The sequence below is a fragment of the Miniopterus schreibersii genome, assembly GCF_964146895.1.
Source record: "Miniopterus schreibersii genome assembly, chromosome: 5".
Lineage (NCBI taxonomy): Eukaryota > Metazoa > Chordata > Mammalia > Chiroptera > Miniopteridae > Miniopterus > Miniopterus schreibersii.
In genome coordinates this window covers 19,797,501-19,823,120 of record NC_138106.1, presented here as the reverse complement: position 1 = coordinate 19,823,120, position 25,620 = coordinate 19,797,501, and the positions used below count along the sequence as shown (strand labels likewise).

The window sequence follows — 25,620 nt, the reverse complement described above, 5'->3', positions numbered from 1 at the left end:
AAAACTCATCGAATTTCATACTAAATATAGGGGATTTTTATCACGTTTAAATCAAACCTTTACTAAACTTCCTTAGGTTCTCTTAATAACTACAAAACAATCAGAAAATAAAAACAAGCCAAAGAATATTTTTAATAACCTTAAACCCCACACCCAGTGATAATAACCACTATTAGCATTTTGCTATATAACACCCAGGATATTTTTCAATGTAAATATATACTTTTGGTCAAAACTAAAATAGAACCACTCTTCAGTGTTCAGGAGCTTCCATTTTTTGAATTCCAAAATAGACCACAAATATTTTCTATTTCAATAAATACACTGTGTACATTAAAAAAGAAAAATAGACTATGCTATGATTGTCCTAGTTGTAAGAAAACACCAATGCTGCCATTAATTATGTCAACATTTACAAAACTTGCTTTTATTACCATATAACTCGATTTAATTCACAGGTCTTGAATTCCTAAAGAAATGTATTTTCTAGTTTTGCTAAGTAAAATTCAACTAAATCCTTTATAAAAACAGAATAAAATCTTAACTTTCATGGGATGACAGAGCAATTAAAATATAACAGTAAACATTAAATAAACATTAATTAAATATTTTTTTTGGAAGAGAGAAAGGATTATTTGTTGATTTATTACCATCAACTCTGTAAATTTAGGAGATGTTGTACTCACACACAAAAAGGGCCACTCTATTTAAACAGGTTTTTTTATTATTATTATGAAAGAAAAAAGAAACCCCAGGGTCTAAAATGTAATGAGTGATCCTATTAGTTCCACCAGACTAAAATCATACAGTCTACGTATGTGGTCTTTTCAGCCACATCTGTCATGAACCATTTTTACATCACAAAATGCAAAATACTGAGCTCTGATTTACTAGATGAGACCTGGGAAAGAATTCATCATTTGCTTTCCCCCAAAAGAAAAACTGGCCCACAGGAAGATAGGTGACTGTTCTTTGCGGAACATATTCCGAACTTACACACTTTAGAATCAAATCTTAATATAATCTGAGCAACAAAGCAAAAGCTACAATGAAGTAAAGGATTGAATGAATGAATGAATGAATGAATGAATGAATGAAAACAGAAGAAATCTCAACCATGGCCTTCTTAAAATCCAAATATTTTGCCTAGCTAGAAAACATAGACCAATTATTTAAAATATTTATAATATATAAAAACATAAAAAAGTGCTTACCACATAGTAGATGCTCAATAAATGACACACTTAATATTTAAATATTTCATGACACAGTTCTATCAAGCATTTTATATAATGATTTTATATTCCTCCTTGAAAAGTTCTGCTAATATAAAATGGGATTTTTACTTAATACAAAAATATATAATATAGAAAAGTTTTGAATTAATTATCTCCTTGACTCATCTGATATCTGTATTAACCATTTTTTGGTAATTTTCTTTACATAGTATTATTTTACTCTTACAAAAAAAAGATGTACAATTTTCCTGATAGGGAAAGGTTGGTTATCATTCAAAAATTTTAATGGCTTAAATTAAGAAATATTAAAAGGTGGTTAATAAAAAAACACATTACATAATTCGATTGTAAATAAATTACTGACAATAATTCTAAAACCACTGAAAAAGAAACCATGACTTTGATATATAAACAAACATCCAAATCTTATACACTTGTCAGTCTTTCAATAATGAAGTCTAGGGGAAAATAAATTCACAGACACCCAAGTGAATTGGCAACTGTAAGTGACAGAAGCCCTTCTAAATCCTCTGTTTACACTGGGGATTAGTGGAGTAGATTTTGAGTTGCAAACTGAACAGTCCATGGTCAAGGGAACCTGCTCCCTGTCAGCCTGCAGGGCACAAGGACAAAGCATGGTCCTGGTAGGAAGTGACCCATAAACGTATTCCTACCCAGGATTTATACAAAGCCAGTCTGCCTCACAGAAACTCCATATGACCATTAACTGGCCTGCAAGGCCTGCCAGGAGGCCTAATTACAGGTCTACAGAGCCCAATAACAAAAGCTGAAGGGCTTTAGCCTAGGGATGATCTGCTTTATACTGACTTGAGAGAGTCCATATAGAGGACCCAAAAGAAAGAGGTTTAGTTTTAAAATTCTCCCCAGAGATCCAGCATTGTACTCAAGTCTAGAAAGCCCACATGCAACATACTTCAGCTAGGCTTAAATATACCAGCCTCTCAAAATTAACATTCAACTACTGTCTGCTTAACATCTGCTCAAACATGGCAAGTAGTTGTGGTATTGTTAGACTCTAGCTGATAGCTTTCTTACTAAATATTATTAGGGATAAATAATGGCCATTCAAATATAAACATATAACTGATGCTAAAACAACTTATACTTTTAAAAAGCAATTTACTTAATGATACTCCTTAGGAAACACTATTGTATCTTTTTGGCTTAAAACAAAGCTAGAAGTCTTGCTCATAATTGGAAACTGAAAGTTACATTAACATTATTAATTTGATTTTGCATTAAAGCCATTATATTTTATGTAGAATTTCTGAAGTTTGTAGAAACCATATTTGATGACAAAAAGGTTTTAACCAATGCCAAAGTCAATTATACTACCTAAGGTTTTATTCATTTGTTTCCTTTAAAAAGCACTATTCTTAATTCTTGATAACTTCTAACTGTATACGCATGCTGGTATGAGGAAGATGTCTGGCTCTATATCTCTTCTTTCCACTCCAGGGATGCCATAAAAGACTACCCTTACTAGTACTAGCTAATATTTATAGAACATTCGGTTGCTGTTGGGTGCTGTTCTAAACACTTTATTACATTAACTTATTTAGTTCTCATAAAAACTCTAAAAAAACCACATTATTTATTATTATTCCCATTACATAAATGAAAAAACTGATGTTCAGCAAGCTTCAACAACTTTCCCATGTTTTATCAGTAGATAATAGAGCTGGAAATGGTACCCAGGCCATCTGACTTGAGAACTTAACCACCATAGCATACTGCCTTTCAGAACGATTGCTAACATTTACTCAATACTTACTATGTACCAGGCACTGTTCTAAGTGTTTTGCAAATGTTAACTCATTTAAACTGCATAACAATAGCACCAATAGTTATGTGCTATTAATATTTCCATTTTATAGATGAAGAAAGTAAAACAGAGTAACGGGAAATGAAATGCCCAAGCTCACAAAGTCAGTTAGTGAAGTGGGATATGAATCTAGATGCCAGCACAAATCAAGCAGAAACCAAAATGAGGGGGCAAAAAGTCTGACAACTACTGATTTACATAAAATAGAAATTAATTATGCAAACACTTGCTCTGTTTTTTAGGTTTGTTTTACATGAAAGCCTCTCTCACAATAAATCAGGCTGTGTCTTGGACCCACAGGTCAGTGGTGAGAAACCTACAGAGTAAAATGTCTGGAGCTTTAAGTCAGGGTGGCAGAACGGCTGTCTATGCTCCCTGGAAACGGTACAGCGCTAGCCTAGAAATCTCATTTGCAGTTTTCTGAATTACAAATATTTAAAGTTAGACTGAATTTTAGACAATATTGAGACTTCCAAGATCACACTGCTATGAAGAGAAAGGGCCAGGACTTGGCTGCTAGGTGCTCAGCAGGTAACTACCTAGACTAAAACCTAAGTTTAACATGCTGCAAAAAATGGAGTGAGGCACTTACGGCTATTCCTAAGCATAGCTTCTTACCTGGATGTAATGTGAAAGGGTCTGGACCTTATCTGTGTTTTTAACAATACTTAACCAGCTTCCAACCCAGCAAAGGGCTCTGAAATGCATGATCCTAGTTAGGTTTATGACAAAAACATTGGCAGGCATAAATTGCCCTAGATTTTTCAAAGTTATCAGAAATTTAACTATTATGAGCACTCTAATAGTTAAGGGAAAGAACATTTTGACTGAAACTAATCCTTTTCTATTATCAATTAGAAGAAATTCATTTCAGAATCAAAGGTTTGCTTGAAGATATAGATTATTTTATTGTAAGATAATTGTAGCATTACACCTAACAAAACCAGGTATGTATTTGGTGGTATTTTCTATCACTCTTCTTTCTGCCCAACATAACTGAGGGATTTAATGTATGAACAGAAAAAGCTCGAGTTTGAGTCCCGGTTCTGCCACTTATTAGGTATGTGATCTTTTACAAGTCATTTACACTTTCAGGATATTTGTAAAAAGAAGCTAATTAGCTCTCCACGCAGTGATGTGAGTCGAATGATAAAAGATTTATGCAAGTGCTTTGAAAACTATAAAGCACAATACAAAGGGCTATAGACATAATTCAGAAACTGAAATATTACAGAGGTTTTATGATAAAGGTGATTTACCATACATGCACTAAAAAATTTCTATTTTTTTCTTATAACACTAGAGATATAATTTTAAAGGTTGCATGTGTCAGTAATTTTATTAAAAGTAAAACATTAAGGAGAATTTAAAGACAATTATATCTTGTGAAAAGCGTCATCTTTTCACGCTAATAAAAAGTATTTATGTTCCAGACAAGTCTCCCTTCTAAATTCTTCTTCTAACCCATGAACATACTTGGCATAAGATAATATTGTGTTTTTGTGGAAAACCAAAATAATGTTTGGAAAGGTGCTAAAAAGTCAAACATGAGTGAGAGGAAAAGTGACAGAGACAAGTCTTTAAGTAGCCTTATTATTCCTTCTCCTTTCTCCATGATCATCATGTTTTATTATCTTTTCTGTCACTCACTACCTTAAACTTTAAGATTAAAAAGCCAGATTACTGTCATGTATATTTTATGTTTGAAGCCAGAAAACTTTTTCGTACTCTTACTTGAAAATCCATCAAACTGTAGTTAAAATGAGCACACTAGCATTTAAAGGTTTAATGTTCAATTATCCAAACCATTTGTTTTCCCCCAATGACTTATTCACCAAAGATTAATAGCTGGACTTCTACTTGGTACAGTAAGTACCACTCACTACAGGTGCTATTAAAACTGCTGGGAAAGATTTAGAAGTTTAAGATATGGTTCCTAACCTTAAGAAGTTTATAATTTCATTGGGAAAATAAGTCCAGCATTCATGAAACAATATCAGTAGTATGTGAATAAATATCAGCATAAATGCTGTGAACAGGCAAGGAAAAAAAGAATTCAAAGAAGGAGAGAAGCAGCACGTGCTGAAATGGTCAGGGAAATCATGTGGACATTTTATCTGAGATGCATCTTGAGTGTTTAAAGAGGGGGAGAGTAAAAAGGAAGATACTTTTAGAAGGGGTAAAATCCTGAGCAAAGAGTCCCAGGCAGAAAAGAACATGAGTAACTAACTCAAAGAACAATGAGAAAAAGTACAGAAATGAATTCTAAGAAATAAAGATAGTTAAGTGTGTGGATCCTTGGAACCTTAAGCATAGAAATGTAAAACTGATTGTGTAAGCAATTGAGAGCCAGTAAATAATTTTGAGCAAAGGGGTAGCATGACCAAAAGGGGGCTAAGAAAGCATCATCTAGCAGTGGTATTCACAAAAAGCAATATAAAATAAACATTTTCTGGTGGCTACCATTTTGCCAAGCTTGGACTAAGCACTTCACATATTATAATATTATATTTATCTTCACAACAACCCTGTGAGGTAGTTATTATCTTTCCCTTTACAGATGAGGGTATTATGGAACAGAGAAGCCCCTAATCCTAAATACTTTCAAACAGTTACCTTAAATGTGTGACATGGTCAACTTGAGACATTAGGAGACTGAACTCATACATTGCTGGTGAGGAAGTAATGTGGTTCAGCTGCTGTGGTTTCTCAAAAAGTTAAACATAGAGTTACCAAATGATCTCACAATGACACTCCTAGGCATATCCCTACCCCAAATACAAACAGGTACTCAAAAGAGTACATGCATATGCATGTTCACAGCAACACTATTCACAGTAGCCAAAAGGTGGAACTGATCCAAATTTCCATCAATATATAAAGAATAAACAAATGGCGTATATACATGCAATGGAGTATTATTCAGCCTTCAATAGAAATAAAATACTGACAAAAGCTACAACATGGCTGTACCTCCAAAACATTATGTTAAGTGAAAGAAGCCAAACACACAAGGCCATAGGTTGCATGATTTCATTTATATAAAATATCCAGAATTGATAAATTAATAGAAACATCAATGATGATCGAGCCTGCAACCCAGGCATGTGCCCTGACCAGGAATTGAACCCCGATTGCCTGGATCCTAGGTCGACGCTCAACTGCTGAGCCATGCCCGGCCGGGCAGAACTGATAAATTAATAGAGAAAGAGGGCCAACTGGTGGTCGCCAGGAGCTGGGGGTAAGGGGAGTGGAGAGAAAACTGCTTAATAGTAAGAGGTTGTACTTTGGAGCAATGCAGATGTTTTAGAACTAGATCGAGGTGGTAGGTATTATAAAGCATTGCAAATGTATTTAATGTCACTTTAAATACATACATAAAAATATGTATATAATTGTTCACTTTAAATAATTATTATTAGTTTTATATTATGTAAATTTCACCTCAATAAATTACTTTTTAAAAATAGAGAACCATAGTAAACTAGGAAATATACAGATGTGCCCTACTCCATTTAAGAAATCCCTTTGGCTGACCAAACTGCTCAAGGTCACAGAATGAGTAGGAAGCAGACTTAGAGCTCTTCCACTCTTCACTGCCATCTCTCTGGAGAACTGAAGCAAGAGGCCAATTAGGAGCTAAGGGATTAGTCTTGGGGTGAAATGTTTGGCCTTAGTATAGACTAAGGAGATGGCAGTGGGAAGATAATAAAGGGATAAATATAAAAAATACTCAAAATAAAAGTGATTAATTCTATGTAAATGACTGACTATACAGCGGTTAAAAATTGTCAAGGTTTTGAATCTTAAATATGAGAATGATAAAAGTATTTTTAAAAAGGAAAGGGTAAAAATCATGGCAGAAACAGTTTGTAATTGGATTTACTCAGTATCAAAGAATAAATCATTAGCTGAAGTTACAACTTAGATTCAATTTTAAAAATTTATACAATTTTATAACCTTCTGTGTCCTATTGCCATTTGAAGATTTAAAAAGCAACATTAGATATAACCTTAACTGTTAAGCAAGAGAGATAAAATTGGATTTCTGTTGAAATTTGGCAATTAATCTGAAAAAAGAGTCTATCTAAATCTGAAGATTTAGCATAGCAAAGTATAAAAATGTAACAGTTCAGTGCATATAAAATATAATTATAAATACAATAATATCTGATTTCAAATTAATGTTTGGTACAATCTGCATTACACCCTACAGTTATATTTTGCTTAATGTTATTTTACTCTTTCAAAATCACAGCACTAATAATCATTGCCAAATGTTCTAAATATATTTTATTTCCAACTCAGTAATATTACTAACATTCACTAATAAATCAGTAACAATGCAATGGTTATATATAAAACTTTCTTCTGGACCCAAAGTTAGAGTAAAAGACTAAGTCTAGTCAGCAAGTTTCTATATATAAACCCTATCAACCAGATTATAGCAATTATAAGGCTAAATAAACCCTGTCTCAAGAATCCAGCATACAGCCTTGTCCTTCCCTGTACCCAATTTTAAAGGCCCAAAGTTGAAAATGTTTTCCCTGGAAACTCAAGTAAACTCCAATGTGATAGAACAGGCAATACCAGACCTTCCTATCCACCCACCTCAATCTTAGGACTAGGCGAGACTTGAACTGCAAGCTTCACCAGACTGAGCTCAATTTCTTTTATTCCTCCCTCTTAATTTTATTTGTTTACTTTTAATAATACAACGAACACCTTGAATTCCTCACTGAAACAGAGATCTGGCACTTGGACAACAAGCTCTGTATTTGCTTATCTGCTCTTTCCCTATTCATCCACTGCTTCCCCTTTCCAGGCCACCGTTCTCATTAAAAACAGCACTGGATATTTTTCAAAGGGGTATAACACATTCTATCATTTTATGAAGCAATATATTCATGGAACTGGCATCAAAAAGCAAAGTCTGGTAAAAATGGTTACTTAACTGTGGCAATGAAAAGTAGCACAGTTCTTTTGTAAAACAATTTAGCAAAAATGTATAAAAAGTTGGTCTAAAGATTAATATCCTCTAACCTCATAAACTCATTTCTATATAACCAATCCCAAGAAAATAATCTAAAAAAGGGAAAACACAATTTGTAAACAGGATGCAGATCACAGTGTTATTGAAAAACTGGAGAAATTAATAAAAAACGTTACATCTCGCTAAGGTCTGTCCTTTGCTTATCCAGGCCAATGTATGTTTTTAAATTTGAAAACTGTCATAATATTTTGAAAGTTTCTCAAATACACAGAACCTAGCTTTTTATCCTTAACAGAATTTACAATGTTAAATTAAAAAAAATAAGGAGTGACAGCTGGGATTGATATAAACAAGTTATACACTGTGAGGTTTGGACTGTCAGATTGGTTTTATAATATGCTTCAAAATCATATCAAAAGATCAAGAAATAAAAGAAAACTGTATAAACTATGAAATGAAATTCTTTATAGTTGTATTGATAGAAAAGTATTTTCTGGACTAAGCACCACAAATATTTTCCACTAAAGCAAGGGTTTGTCAATACTCAAATTATAAATAAAAAATATTTATCAAAGCAAAATGCCACTAAAGAATGAATATGTACTATGTAAATGATAAGATCACACTAACTAGCTTTATCCTATTACTATAGGATAAGACACTATAGCAAGCAAAATAGTAATGTATCATGTTTTCTATATAACTAAAGATAAAATGAATAGGCTAATGCATAAAACAGAAGTGCTTTTATTTTTATTTTTTTAAAATATATCTTTATTGACTTCATAGAGAGGAGAGGAAAGGAGAGGGAGAGAGAGATAGAAACATCAATGATAGAGAGTCATTGATCGGCTGCCTCCTACATGCCCCCAACTGGGGATAGAGCCCACAACCTGGGCTCTATGTATGTACAGCCATACATACAACCTAGATCTCATAAATTTGTGAGGATACATGAAAATAGGTGTTTTTCTTTTTGACTCACCTGTAAGCATGCTAGGATTTATTTCAAGCTTTTCATTTAAATAAAGTTAATTATCAATACTTACCAGCAGCTTCAAGAACCAGTTGTAGTCTGGCTTTGGCCTGTTCAGCTGGTGTCTAAAAATCAACCATAAAAGACATTTACAGGTCAGTTTTAAAAGATGGAGCTTTAAATTAATGTATTGTTATGTGAATATCAGAAAATTTTAGAGAACTTTATAATAATCAACATCCATCCATATTTTAACAAAATCCTATCACACAAGCTATACCCAATCTGCTCTCTCACCTTAGTAACAGAATAATACTTTTCATTAATATGATGCAAGGGTTAAGTTTTTTCACTTTTTTACTGGAAAAGGTTTTGTTTATTACCCAACACTGTACCAATCAGCAATAGCCTAAAGAACCAAAACTTAATAAGGAGGCAAACCCACAGATTTAACAACATATTCTCAAGATGTGCTGTTTCTTAGCTTATGGAAACATGTGAAGTGTGACCTATTAGAATTTAAATAGCAACTTGAAGTCCAATACTTTAGGCAAGTCACATCCTAAAACCAAATATTTTCTGTTTTCTTAACTGTATTGGAAAAGAGCAATTGTGATGAAGATAGGACACAACATGAGTTCGCTCTTTCAAGTCCTACTATCCTAAAATTGTCCTCTCAATAAACTTGATTCAATACAGTTGTAAGGATGAAACAGAACTAGTTTCCTACCACCTTATTCTGAGATTTTTGGAGAATGTGTTATTAGTATTCAAACTATAACATGGATCACATCAAGGTATGATTTTCATGAAAGACTTGTTAAAAATTGCTTTTAATATGACTTTTAATATGACTTCACAATACATTTAAAAAGATGTCAGCAAGTGGCTAAGCAACCTTATGTTTACATATGAGGCCCCAAGCAAGCTGAGAATTGTGAAGAATACATTTCAGAGTGTCCTAGTAAGTACTGTTCTTTGACAGAAAAATGACAGACACTTTATTGGTTAACATATGTCACAGGAGAGTTTTATGTATTTCATAGGGAAAGATTATTTTTAACAATTAAGAAATATTGAAGACATAGAACAATATACAAAATGAGTGCTCACATCTAATAAAATATTAACAGTATTGTTAAAGTCTCCTACCCCACAAAATCTCCCTCCACAGCAGTCCCCTCTCTCTACCACTCATAACCTGGACTGTCTTGAAAATATGGTAATTACCATTCCTAAGGAGAGATTCCTGATGGTTGATGCTTATAAGTCACCTGTTAAGACATATTTATATTTTCATTAAGTCCTCTAACCATCTATATTATAGGGTTCAGATTTCAAAGATAAAGAAAATTGGGAAATAAGAGCAGTTTAGTAACTTGCCTCTACTAGTAAATGACAGACTGAAATCAAGATTCCCTGACTCTAAATCTCAGGATCCTTCTAACTAAATCACTAGAATATTCATGAAGTCAAAGCAATTAATTTCATAGATATAAATGCATAAGGACAGATTTTTGATTCTGTTCAAAAGAAAAATCTGTCCAAAATAATAAATTTGTCTCATTAAATGAAATATAATTCCATTCTAAATACATTTGCCTATACAACTATAACTTGCTAAATTATATTTGGAAAATATAGGGATCAACTGCAACTATGGCAATAAAAAATATACTGTTAGATTCATCTACTTATAGGAAATCAGTTATTGAAACCTCCTATTGAAGAGAATATATAGATTCAGTATTTCACATCTTGTAGACAAATGGTACTAGAGTACTAATGAGGTTCTCACAGAGTCCTGTCTTTACATTCAGTTGTTCAAAATTCATTACTTTCATTTGTTCAAAAGTTATATGAACCACCTCTTATGTACAAGGTACCATGCTACAAGTTGAGGATAAAAAGATAAACAGACATAGCTTCTGGTTTCAAGAATCTAAAAGTATAATGAGAGAGATAAAAATAATAAAGAAATTACTATTTAGTAAATGTCTACAGTATGCCAAACGCGTGTTATTTCTATCTTACATTTTTTCAGAGCTTTATTGAGGTATAATGGAACAATAAATTGCACACTTAAAGTATACAGTTTGATGGGCTTTGACATACTCCTACAGCCATGAAGCATCACGACTGCTAAGATAATGACACATCCGTTACTCTAATTCGCCATGTGTCCCTCTTTAATTCCCCCAAGCCCGTCTATGCCTCCACCCCACTTCCCAGTCTCCAGGCAAACACTGATCTGCTTTCTATTATTATACATTACCTTGCATTTCCCAGTATATCATATAGATGGAATCATATGATAGGGACTCTTTTGTGTCTGGCTTTTAAATTCAGTATAATTACTTTGAAATTCACCCATGTTGTGTGTATATCGGTTTTCATTCCTACTTATTGCTGGGTAGTATTCCACTATAAGGATACACTGTAAAGTCTATGCATTTACCTGTTGACAAATATTCAAATTATTTCCAGTTTTTTGGCTATTATAAAAAAATACTATAAACATTTAGGTAAAACACTTGTTATAAATAATGTGTTTCCATATCTCTTGGGTAAATAGCTAGGGTTGGAATGGCTGAGTCATATGGTAAATATTATGTTTAACTTTTAAAGAAATTACCCAACTGTTTCCAAAGTGGTTTTTCATTCCTACCAGCAGTGTATGAGAGTTCTAGTTGCTCCACATCTTAGTCATGACTTAGTATATAGTCAGTCTTTTAATTTCAAAATTCTAATAGCTACCTCATTATGGTTTTAACCTATATTCCCGTAATGATTAATGGTGTTGAACATCCTTTCATGTGTCTATTTATTATCCATATGTCTTCCTTAGTAAAATGAGTGTTCAATTTTTTTGCTAATTTAAAAAAAAATTATTTTTAAATTACAGTTGACATACAATACTATATTAGTTTCAGGTGCACAACCCCATGACTAGACATTTATATAAGTTACGAAGTGATCACCCAGATAAACCTAGTGCCCATCTGACACCATTTATAGTTATTACAATACTGTTGACTATATTCCCTATGCTGTACTTTATATTCCCATGACTATTCGGTAACTACCAATTTGTACTTCTAAATCCCTTCAGATTTTCCACCCATCCACCCAACCTCCCTCCCATCTGGAAACCTTCAAAATGTTCTCTGTATCTATGAGTCTGTTCTATTCTGCTTGTTCATTCATTTTATTTTTTCCAATTCTACATATAAGTGAAATCACCTGGCATTTGTCTTTTTCTGACTTATTATCTTCTAGATCCATCCATGATGTTGCAGATTCTTTTGCCAATGTTTTATTGAACTGTTTTCTTACTGAGTTTTTAGAGCTCTTAACTACAATAAAAGTAATTTTGTATATATGAGATTTGCAAAATAGACACACACAGGATTAAATATTTATATTTATTTACTTTCTGGATAAACTCCTCCCATTGAGTGGCTTGTTTTTTTCAATGTCTTAAGAGTTTCTTTCTAAAAGCAGAATTAATTTTGATGAAGTATAATTTATCAATTTCTTCTTTTATGAATCATGCTCTTGTGGTGTTACAACTATGAAATCTTTACCTAAACCCAATTCACAAAGATTTGTCCTATGGTTGCACCTAGAAGTTTTACAGTTTATATTTAAATTTAATTCTAATACATTTGGTTAATTTTTTATATAGTGCAACATATACACTGAAAAACATTTAATATGTTCCTATCCAATTGTTACACCACCATTTGTGAAAAACACTATACCATTTTCCACTCAATTGCCTTTGCACATTTGTTAAAAATCATCTGGCCCAGCTGGGCGTGGCTCAGCGGTTGAGTGTCGACCTGGGATCCAGGCGATCGGGGTTCGATTCCCGGTTAGGGCACATGCCCGGTTGCGGGCTTGATCAATGACTCTCTCATCATTGCTGTTTCTATCTCTCTCTCCCTCTCCTTTCCTCTCTCTGAAATCAATAAAGATATATTAAAAAAAAAAAATCATCTGGAGATAGCTTAGACTCTATTATGTTCCACTGATCTATTTGTCAGTCTTGACCAATACCTCACAGTCTTAATTACCATAACTTTGTATTAACTATTGATATCAGGGAGAATAACTCCTTCAACTTCTTTCTTTTCAAAGGCGTTTTGGCTCTTCTATTTTGTGCATCCCAAGTTTTAGAATAAGCTTATCAATTTCTACAACAACAACAACAAGAAGCCTGCTAGAATTTTGCACGACATTGCATTAAATCTACATATCAATTTGAGGAGAAAGGACATCTTTACAACACTAAATTTTAGCATGGTATATCTTTTTCCATAATTTTTACCTCTTAATCTTTATAAATGAAATGTATCTTAATAGGCAGCACATAGTTGGATCTTGCTTTTTCAGGCAGTCTGAAAAACTCTGACTTTTAATTGGGGTGTTGAGACCAATTTAGACTTAATGTAATTAATTATTAATCTACTATATTGCTGTTTGTTTTATATTTGTTCCATTTTCTTTTTTCAGCCTTCTCTTAAACCAAGTAATTTTATAATTCCACTTTATATTCTTTAGTGGCTTATTAGCTATAATTATTGTTGTGTTATTTTGATTGCTGTTTTAGAGTTCATAGTACACATCTTTAACTTACCACTATCTTTGTTATATCACTTCGTATATACTATAAAACCTTTTAATAATATACTCTTATTTCTCTCCTGCCAGTCTTATTATTGTCACTGCTGCTAGATATTGTTATAAACTCCAAAATCCACTGTGTTGTTTATACAGTTACCTTTTTTTTTTTTAAAAATATATCTTTATTGATTTCAGACAGAGGAAGAGAGGGAGAGAGACAGAAACATCAATGATGAGAGAGCCATTGATCGAGCCCGCAACCCGGGCATGTGCCCTGACCGGGAATCGAACCCCGATCGCCTGGATCCTAGGTTGACGCTCAACCGCTGAGCTACACCCTGCCGGGCTACAGTTACCTTTTAAAGAAATCTATCTACCCACGTAACTATTTTAAGTACTCTCCATTCTTTTATGCCAATCCAGGTTTCCATCTGGTATCATTTCCTAATGCTGAAAAGGCTTCCTTTGACATTTCTTGTAAAGTGAGTTGTCTGGTGATAAAGTCTTTCCATTTTTGTGTGCCTTTAAAATAAAGAAATCTTCATTTGGCCTTCATTTTTGAAAGATATTCTCCCAGAGTGCAGAATTCTAGATTTATAAAATTTTTCTTCCATTATTTTAAAGATGTTGCTTTACTGTCTTGTAGTTTGCATTGTTTCCAGTGAGAAATCTGTTTTCATAATTATCTTTGTTTCCTCATATGTAGTAACAATGAGTATTTTTATTCTTATTTGCTTTCAAGATTTTCTTAGTGATTTGATTATGCTATGATTTGGTATAGTTTTCTTTACATTTCTGTGTTCAGGGCTTATTGAGCTTCTTGGAACTGTTTGTTTATAGTTTTTATCGTATTTGGAAATATTTTGGTCATTATTTCTTCAGTTATATTTTTCTGTCACCCTCTTTTCTTACCTTTCCTTTCAGGACCCCAATTACGTGTATATTGTATATTTGGCTGTCTAAAGTTGTACCACAGCTCACAAATACTCTTTATTTGTTTGCTGTGTGTTTTCAGTCTTTTTCTCTCATTTCACTTTGAATAGTTTTTTTGCTATGTCCTTAGTTCACAAATTCATATTCTGCAATGTATCATTGCCATTAATCTCATCCAGTGTATTTTTCATCTCAGACATGCATCTCAGACATGTAGTTTTTATGTCTAGAATTTAGTTTTGTAATAGCTTTCATGTCTCTACGCATTATGCTCAGTTTTCCTAGTAGCTCTCTGACCATAAACAATACAGTTTTAATAAATCTATTAATATCCTTGTCTACTAATTCTATTACTGTGTCATTTCCGGGTCAGTTTCAATTTATTGACTTTTTTATCATGTTACATGTTCTTGGTTTTTTGGAGGCATGACAATTTTTTCAAATTTATCTTTACTGCTGAAAGTATTACATATGTCCCCCCCCCCTCCCCCAGCCATTGACTCCTTCAACCCTGCCCCAGGCCTTCACCACACTATTGTCTATGTCCATGGGTTATGCATAGATGCATATAAGTTCTTTGGTTAATCTCTTCCCACCCACCCTCACCTTTCTTCTGAGAGTCATCAGCCAGTTCCATGCTTCTATGTCTCTGGACCTATTTTGTTCATCAGTTTATTTTATTCTTTAGATTCCACATATAAGTGAGGTCATGTGATATTTGTCTTTCTCTGCCTGGCTTATTTCACTTAGCATAATTTTCTCCAGGTCCATCCATACTGTCCCAAGAGGTACGAGATCCTTCCTCTTTACAGCTGCGTAGTATTCCATGGTATAAATGTCCCACAGCTTTTTTATCCACTCATCTACTGATGGGTTCTTGGGCTGTTTCCAGATCTTAGCTATTATAAACTGCACTGCTATGAACATAGGGGTGCATATATTCTTTCTGATCAGTGTTTCAGGATTCTTAGGATATATTCCTAGGAGTGGAATCACTGGGTCAAAAGGCAGCTCCACTTTTAACTTTTTGAGGAACCTCCACACAGTTTCAATAGTGGCTGCACCAGTCTGCATCCCCACCCTCAGTGTGCCAGGTTCCCCCTTTCTCCACACCCTCGCCAGGATGTATGGTAATCTGATAGGATGTCACACACTGTGAGTTTTATTTTGTTATAGATGTTTTCGTACCTCCATAAATAGTCTTGGTCCTTTGTTCTGGGCACAGAGAAATCACTCGGAAGCAGGTTATCCTTTTCATTCCTAACCTGTTAAGTGGGACCAGAATGGTTCCAAGTCTGTGGTTAATTTTTCCCTGCTATTGAGACATTTTTTAGTACTTGATTGGAAGCATCATGATACATGAAGTTTCTACACAGTTAGTTGGGAACAGGCACTATTTCCAACTCTGTGTGAGTGACAGGCAAAACTCCCTTAACAGCTTCAGGTGGCTCTTCCCCAAGCCTTGGGCAGCTTCCTCACATGAGCGTACTGATTAGTCTGCTGAAGACATGAAGCGACCCTCTGCAGGTCTGTGCTCACTATTCTCTTACCTGCCCTGGGAGCTGTAGGGGCTTTGGTCCCCCTGGTTTCACAGCTCCATGTTCTCACCTCAGACCACCGGACTCTGCCTGGATTCTCCCTGCCTGGAGCATGACCTAGAAATCTTCCCCAGGCCTTAAGCTGGAACAATTCAAGGACTCACCTACCTTTTTTATAATCCCCCAGGAATCATTGCCCTTTGTGCTTGATGTCCATTGTCTTAAGAGCTGTTCTTTCAAATAATTTGTCCTTTTGTTTCAGCTGTTTCAGGTGGGAGAGTAAATCTGATTCCTGTTAATCCATCTTCAATGGGATAAAAAGTCTACCATTTATTTTCATAGTACAACATCCTCGAGAGGTAGTTACTTGCCCAAAGTCACATAGCCATTTTTTAATGCATGTTAATAAAAATGCATTATCTGTACAGAGAAACTTGTAAGTCCCCTGTGTCTGGACATCTTCTACTTCCTTTTCCTGACTAATCTATGTTCTTTTAAAGCTCAGCTCAAGATGCATCACCTCCTGAAAACCTCATCGGCTTCAGCTTCTTTTCTCCCTAACTCCTTTCATGATGGTTACAATTCTCTGCTTTATGTTCCTGTAATGCCCAGGGCTTACATTCAGTACATCTTCACTATAATTACTCATTTGGTTGTCTATAATTCCTTCTTTGAAGACTATCAGCTTCTTGAAAGCAACAACTATCTTACATCATTGTATCATTAGCACTGAGACTAGTGTCTGGAAAACAGTCAATGCTCAGTAAGCATATATTTTAAATAAACTTCCATACAAATTTTAAAATCCTTATAAATATTATACATAAATTAATTTTGAAGTATTAATTTCACTCACTTCTACCTGTTAGAAGGAATTTACCTAATTCAAATAACTAGATGTTTAGAGAATGATAAAGGTATTGGGGAAATTGTAACAAGTGGTATTAATGAACCACATAATCTGCATATAATTAATGTTTTTTAACCAGCCTATTTGATTATAGGATGGTAATTCTTAAAGTGATCTCATGGGCTCTAAATATGTATGTGATAACTTCTATGTGCCATATCTTTCCCAGCCAACATGACAAACATTTCCAAGAAAGAGCATAAGCTACCTGAAAATAACAGCTTTTTTGAAAAAATATAATAGCTATTATTCATTGTGTGCTTTAATGTTCCAGACACCGTGCTAAGCACTTTATATACATCTCATTTAACAAAATTCTCATAACAATCCTGACAAGGCAGGCATTCTTAATACTATCTTTTAGAGGGAGAATAAATTACCTAAAATCACAAAAATGATAAGGTGGCAGAGCTTGAATTTTAATTCAGATGACAGAAATCTCTGTTCTTAAAACACTGTACTGCCTCACAGATTGAGATACATTTTGTTTATTAACTTTCAATGGGTAAAAAAAGTCTAATCATTTTTGATTGCCAGAAAAGAAAGTACAAAGTTAAAACTAAAATGTCTTTGGTCTTTTGGATGCGACCACTGATGATCTTAAAGGTTGTGAGTGCCATCTTAAAAGCTCATTTTAATCAAGCTTCTTCAGATGAATGGCTTTAGAAATATTAAACATATTCGCAGTATAGGGTCTGTGCCATTTCCTTTAAAGTAAAATGCAATCTCACTATGACAGAAACACATATCAACAGCTTATCATATTTCTGGCTACATTTCATTTTAACAGTTACTATAATTCTATCTCATAGGATCAAGGTCTAAGCTAGAAATATTACAAGTAGCTCAAAAGTAGATTTATCTTGCCTCTAGAACTTAGCACCAAGTTGGTTTAAATAAAGACCAAAAAAGGAAAGAATTAAACCTACAACATGTATCCCATTCTCAATAGCAAATTCCTCTTAGTTTTATCAAACATTATCTCTAAAGAGCTTAATGGGTTTGAAAAAATTTATATAATAGCTACTTCATTATAAGCCAGAGAAAGATGCCACTTTATAGATATCTTTTATAGATGGGAGAGTTAAAGAGGTGAATCTGAACCTAGGGTTATAACATCCTTCAGGCCTGTTTAGGAAACCCATATTCATGGCCCCATTAAGTGATGTTGTTCATATACTACACAAACACACAGCCATGCTTCTTTGATTACAAACCTTCTATGGCAGCAAGCAGCAGGGCTCAGTAGTGGTGGTAGAGACTGTATGGCTCAAAAAGTCTAAAATATTTATATGGCTCTTTATACAAAAGGCTAACTCCCAATCTAGACTCATTCTCACTTACTTTTTTCACCCTATATATAGCTAAAGTTATCTTCAAAAATCAAGGTTCTAATTAATGTGGCTGCTTAAAAAAATACCTGTGACTCTCCATTGCTTCTAGGGTTAAGCAAAAACTTATCACTTTAATTTTCAGTACTTTCAACAATACCCTAAGCTTGTTTTTCTATCCTTATTTGTCAGCCATGTCTGTACTTGCATGCAACATTTCTGCAACCACATCCTGTAGAACCCCCTTCTTGGACTTTTCCTTTCACCAGTCATCCTTAGTTGCAGAAATGCTGAAATGCCGCCACCTTTGTCCAGCCCCACCTAGTTGGATAGATACAGTATGGACTATTTTATGGCTCAGATAGCACTCAAAATCTTTGTGAAAATGCTATAGACTACCTCTCTATACTTTCAAAGTGAGGGCCCTCCCCCTTCCTTAGTTTCCTTCATTTCTAGCCCCAGCTATGGAACTTCACTACTTAAAATACCTTGTAACAGAATTTAGGAGGAAGGCTTAGATTTGGAAAGGAAGCAGTTTTATATGAAAGCTAGGCAGATAAAGCAGAAATTCCCTCCCCTCTGTGGAGTCAAGGTAGGCAGGGAGACCAGATAAGTTTGGCTTTTTTAATGCAAGTTTAGAAGCATAAAACAAACAGAAAATGGAAGAAACAGCAAACCCAAACCATCATTTATTTGTGATGGCTACACAACTGTGCCACTAAGTAGAAATGTTTTATTAACATGCCCCTGTTGGAAATTAAGAACTTTTTTTTTGGACAGCTAAACCAAGAGATTCTCCCACAGAAGCAGGAAATGAGGGTTTTACATGCATCAGTTATTTGTATGTTAGGCCTCTCAGAAATTCTAAAATAATTCCATGTAAAACAAGTTATTTTTACCAATACTCCTAGACATGGCATTGAGGTTAAAGTAAAATTAGACTCAATAATATAGCTGTTTACATTATGAAAGGTCAAACACAAATAATTTCTGTTTCCTAATTTTTTCTATAATGAAAGAGCATGTGGTAACATAAGGACAAACATTCATATAGTTCTACACTCTGTTTTAGTGTCTTCTTTTCCCAACATCTTTATAGGCATCTGCTTTTGCTACCATAATTTTAAGCATCAGCACATTTCTCAGTCCATAAGCACTAACAGGAAGGTCTACAGGACATTTAAGAAAATGTTTTTACTCCTTCTCCAAGGATATGTTCATCGATTTCCAGTGAGGAAGGAGAGGCTGATTTCAGAGAGAGAGGAGGAGAGAGGAGGAAAGAGAGAAAGGGAGAGAGGGGTGGGGGGAGAGGGGAGGGTGAGGAGAGGGAGGGTGAGGGGACGGGAGAGGGAGGGGGAGGGGAGAGGGAGGGGGAGCGGGAGGGGGAGGGGGAGAGGGGAAGAGAGGGGAGGGGGAAGGGGGAGGAGAGGGGAGGGGAGAGGAGAGGGGAGCATTACAACAGCTATTTCTAAGAAACTTATTCCCTGTGACTACTTTTCTTTCTGCTTTTAGACTTTCTCTCCCTTTGTATTATCTCAAGGCTGCTGGGAAGGGAACGGTATTCTCTGCAATACCAATTATCTGGAATGGTCTACCTATTTCTCTTTGCTTTACAGACTTCACACAAGTTTTTAAATGTCTTGACAAAAACTTTTCTGTTTTATTTCAAGTTATAATTTTTATCTTTGAATGCAGTTACTTTACTTTGCCTCTAAAAGATCTTCCAAAATTACTTTTTTGAAGTGTTTTCCCTGCTAAAGGACTATACTAGAGAGTTTTTAAAAACATGTTTTTCCTAAAAAAAACAAAACAAACCACATTAAATATCCAGTTGTTTAAACCATTGTTTTCAAAATAGGCAATGATGCAGATAAACCCACAAAAGGTCAAATAAATATTTTATTCATTTTTGTTTCCATAAACATACTGCAGAAAACAATTTATAAGATACTTTCTAGATGGAATACTTGCAATTAGGGTATGTTTCACACATGCCCAACAGGTGTATACAGGTGAAAGCAAAAGGCAAATGTTGACTGGGTACCAGAACACCTGTGTTCCAGGCTTGCCTATGTAATCCCTAAAGGCGTTAGTTTCCTCATCCATGAAAATGTGCTCATGACAATGTTTCTGAAAAATACAAGAGTATGCCCGATAGAAGAGTTGTTAAATAAACTATGGTCTGACCCCATGATAAAAGCAGCATAGTAGTAAATTTTTCAAATGTTTTCAAGACATTAAATAACATGCGGAACTGCTAAAAGTACATTTTTAGAAGATTACAAAACTATATATGTAAAATAATCCAAATTTGTAAAATAAGTGAAAAAGAAAATGCATATTATAGAAAGAACTAAAAATATATAGCAAAATGGTAACAATTTTTATTTTCTTCTCTATTAATTCTACCTGTGTTTTCTAAATAGAATTCCATTGGCTGTACCAGGGAAAATGGGTATTATGACAAAAGGAAAATTCTTTAAATTAAAAACTAAATTTAAAATTTTAAAAACTATTAATTTTTTTACACTTCATGATAAAGTATATTTATGTTACACATTTAAGTATATTTTCATTTGCTCTAAAATCTCCAAGAATTATTTAAGTATTGCCTATAGTCTGACATTTGACACCCATTCTTGCTACTATCATGAGGTTAGAGATATATTTTGCTAAGAGGTGAATTTTATAATGAATAAATGTCCTAGCCTTTTGCATCAGAAGACCTGTAATCAATAACTGGCTTAAGTCATAAGTGAAAATGATATAGAGAGTCAAATACTGTTTTTTTGGGTAACATTTAGTCTAATCACAAAACCACTTCACAATTCATCATAATTAATGATCTCTGCTTTAGGAAAGTCCAAAATCATGGGGGTTGTTAGTCATCATTAAAAAGTATTGGCAGAGCCTTGATTTGTAACCTATGTTGCTATTGTTCTTTTAGAATTCTAACGTAGAGCCCAAATAATATAAATAATGAATACAATATTTCCTGAACTTTCATTCTAAAATAATCAGATCCTTCTCTCTTTATTACTGGTCTTCTTCTGACTCCTCCCCTCCTTGCTGACCTAAAATATGAGCTAATAAAGCCCTATTTTTAGTCATGAAAATTGCCATACTAATAAAATCCTATAATCAGATGTATTGCTTCACACACTTTAAAAAATACCTACTATGTAAGGGCAGTGATACAATGTATTATTATAGTAACTTGAATATTATAACTGCAACTCCTTACCACCTGACTAACCTGCACTTCATTTTCTTAAAGAACTGATCATTCTACCAAAACAGCAGCTGATTTTTCAATCTTAAAAAGTGTAATTTTATTCAAGGTTGGTTTTTGCGTATATTTTGTTTTTTATTTGTTCTTAAGACCATGAGGAATAAGGAAATAAATATACTTTTTAAAAAAACTTTAAGTTAAAACCATACAAAATGCTAATATGCAATCATTTTTAACTATAAAATTGGGACTTTAATTTGATTGAAATAACAGAATCAGGCAGAATTCACATGGAGTAAGGCTGACATTTTAGGTTTAAAAGCAACAGAAGAAATCATAAAGGAGAAAGACTGACAGGATTGACTGCATAAAATATTCAATTTTATATAAAAACTATCTGGCAACACAGAACCAAAATAAAATGGCAACACTGTGACAGTAAAATTATTAGCAACAAACCTAACCAAGAGTTTATAGCTTCATTTAAAAATAGTTCCTAAAAGTTTATAAGAAACTTACTAACTCCTAAAAAATAAGAGAAGAGCAGAACAACTCATACAGTAAAAGGGAGAGCTAGCCAAACTCTCTCCTCACATTTCTCTGGTAGAATTCTGTCATTATTATTAAAGTATGCAAATTAGAAAATTGTAAATAAAGCTAATGCTAGCCAATGATGTTAAACTCTCATATTTCACTATTGGTATTATACATTAATACAACACTTATTTGAAAAATGTGAAAAGAGCCCTACACATACTTTTTGAGAAAATATTTCCAATACATTGATGGTACACATTCTCTGTTACCATGGTAGGACACAATACTATTCTCTTTTGCTGGGATAGCTGATTCAATCACTTCATTTGTTTTTGCCATACATGTGGTGGTGAGTTTTACTCTTGTCCAAATTCATGAGAAAAATTTTCATAGGTGAGCTTTCCTAAAAATGATTAGTGGTTCATGCTTCATGCTGAATAGTGTATACAATTTGGATAATAGCCAATAGATGGCACTGTTCTCACTAGGTAGCAAACACATAAAGGTCGCATTAGAGGCACAAATTATTAAGACCAAATACCTGCTCAGATTAGTGAATCTGATTATTTTTGTGTGTGTGATGGGGGCTGTATATTAAAATATATTAAATATTAACTAATTTAAACTTCATAATTATAGAATATGGAGACCAATTTAAGGCAAACATTCATAAATATCCTTAGTATAAAGATATTTATTGAGTACTTACTGTTTCTAGGTACTAGAGATACAAAAGGGAATAAGAATATTTCCTTGTCTCAGATAATCATAAAATAATATGTTAAGTAAAATTATTAATGTGTATATGCACAGAGACGCACAGGGGCTCATTCTGAGGATGGAATGGATCAATGAAAGATTTCTGCAGAAATGATGCCCGAGCTGGTCACAAAGGATGTGAGGTATGTGTGTACACCATACTTTAAACAAGGGGACAAGCAACAGCAAGAACAAGAAGGTAAGAAGTGGTCTAACAGTATAATGCAGAAAGAATGAATCAGAACATGGCAAGATATAAACCTGGAAGAAGAGGTCTGTAGCACTCAGGGAGCCTGTTCTCTTAAGAAATTTGGACTCGAAGCTTTGATATGATTGGAATCATTAAAGGAATAATGGGGACTAGCATGATCAGTCTTATATTTTGGAGAGATCACAGCAGGAGCTATGTGAGCATCAGTTTGAATAGGTAAGATTGGAGGTGGGAATCCGACCCAGTGGCTGTTGGGTAGTACAGGTAACAGGCAATGAAGCATGACCCAGAGCAATGGCAATAAACAGTGGAGAGGAAGACTAGGTTCTTCAAAATAGTTAAGGGATATGTGTTAGCAGGAAATGGCCTTTAAATGGATGTGGGAGACGAGGGAGGAGGCATCGAGAACGACAATCAAGGCACTGTGTTTCGTAGGCCCTTTTAAAATGCCACAGGTAACTTTCTACTGATCCCGCATCCTTTTAATTGCTTTTAATATAAAGTACAAGTTGCCGTCTTCCTCTTATCCATTCAGTCTTTACTCTCTGATAGCATCCTGTACTTTACCTTCAAAATCCTTATTGGACTTTATCAGAATTATCACAAAATATATCATGCATTTATTTATCTATCTCTTCTACTTATTAAATTATACTGCCCAAAGATAGGGTCTCCTCTCCTGTCCTAGATCACTATTCCATACCTAGCACCTAACCTGCTACATAGTTGATGCTCAACAAATATCTGTCGAAGAAACCTATTTCCGAAGTTTCAAGCTCCACTCACATTCTGGCACTTTCCATCAAGATCCAACACTACTGTAAACCGCGTCCAGTAAAGTGCAGCCACGGGAGATGCTGCCTATTCATTAAGTGCTTTAGCTCTTTTTCCCAGTGAAAGCTTTGCTCACCAGGGCAGGACAAGTTAGAAGCTGTTTCCAGTGTAATTGGGGCTCTCTGGTCAGGTCAGCTTTCTCCACCAGGGACTACAACTAAAATACCACTCTATAAACAACAAGTCTCTGCCTTCACCTTCTGAGTCCTGCCAGGGTTTCTACTATGTCTCCTTGAATCTCCCTCCTTCTTTCATGGATATTTACTTATTCAAATGTCATAATCTCTTCTCAGGGCTATCTGGAGATAGCAGTGATGGTCAGTTGTCTAAAGTTTATCTATTAAAAAAAAACTTATCCCTACTCTTAAATTATAAAATTACACTTACAGCATTGTGTGTGAAATGGAGGTGAATGCAGAATTTTTTAAATTGATTTTAGAAATCGGAAGGGAGAGGGAGAGGAAGGGGAGAGAGAGAGAGAGAAACGTGGATTTGTAGTTCCACTCATCCATTCATTCACCAGTTGCTTCTAGTATGTGCCCTGACCAGGGATTGACCCCACAACCTTGGCATATCAGTACGATATCAGCTCTAACCAACTGTGCTACCCAGCCAGGGCCCAGAATGCTGTATTTTTAAAAACACACCCAGCTTTTTCAATGATTTCTTCTATGTCAGTTTCCTTGGAATTTTAAAGAAAAAATTGAATGTAGACTAAAGGAAATAAACAGATTTATTGTAATAAACTTAAACATAAAAATCTGAATTTAAAAAAATTACCTTCCATTCAGAATATTTATTAAAGAATAAATTGTTCTGAATAATCTAAAAATATTCATCCAACAGATTTTTAAAAAAAACATTTTAGCTCATACTTGTACAATACAGGTTTGAGGTGGTGAGGTACTATGAGGAATGCAAAAATGGATCTAACTTTAATTTATAGTCTAATATGGTACTAAAATATACATATAACTATAATAAAGTATTCAATGTATTAATACTATTAGAGAGGTAATATAAATTGGTACAGTAGTTCAGAGCTGTGAAAGATTAATTTTGACTGGATATATGCAAATTACTTTATAGAGGAAACAGAATTTAAGCTGCTCTTTAAAGAGAAAGAGGTAGTATGTAGTCACGTCAAAATGTAATTTATTAGTATGTGTTTTATAAAAAAAATTTTATTCAATTTATTTAAACTAAAATAAAAAAGAGTTCTCCCATTTCCCCCAACCCCCAATCCCTACCCCCTGCCTTTTAGCACCACCAATCTGTTCTCTTCACCTATAAACTTGGGGTGGCATTTTGTTTGTGTTTTTTAAGATTCCACATATAAGAGAAATCATACAGTATTTGTCTTACTGTCTGACTTATTTCACTTAGCATAATGCCCTTGAGAGGAATACAGTATATTTTTTAAAGACAAAAATGCTACAGAAAAACGAGGTCCCCAATAACAAACTCCCAAGCATCAGGAAACACATATTAGGCAGACATGTAAAGCTAATTAAATTTAATATAAAACACCATGTCAAAAAAAGAAAACCAAACGAACAAACAAAACACACCAAGTCAAAACAGTCACAATACCATACTGGAAACACAGTTTTAAAATGTTATTTGGTTACCTACTTAGTAAGATTATATGTA

At 34.1% G+C, this 25,620-nt stretch overlaps 1 protein-coding gene across 5 annotated transcripts in view; it reads right to left on the bottom strand.

Moving 5' to 3' along the window:
* Positions 1–25,620, bottom strand: part of RSRC1 (arginine and serine rich coiled-coil 1) — a 288,784-nt gene that overhangs the window by 112,368 nt on the left and 150,796 nt on the right. For all 5 annotated transcript variants that reach the window (XM_081139155.1, XM_081139156.1, XM_081139153.1 and 2 more), the window contains one exon: positions 9,127–9,178. In XM_081139155.1, the coding sequence (XP_080995281.1) occupies positions 9,127–9,178 (52 nt within the window). The remainder of the gene's footprint in view (positions 1–9,126; positions 9,179–25,620) is intronic.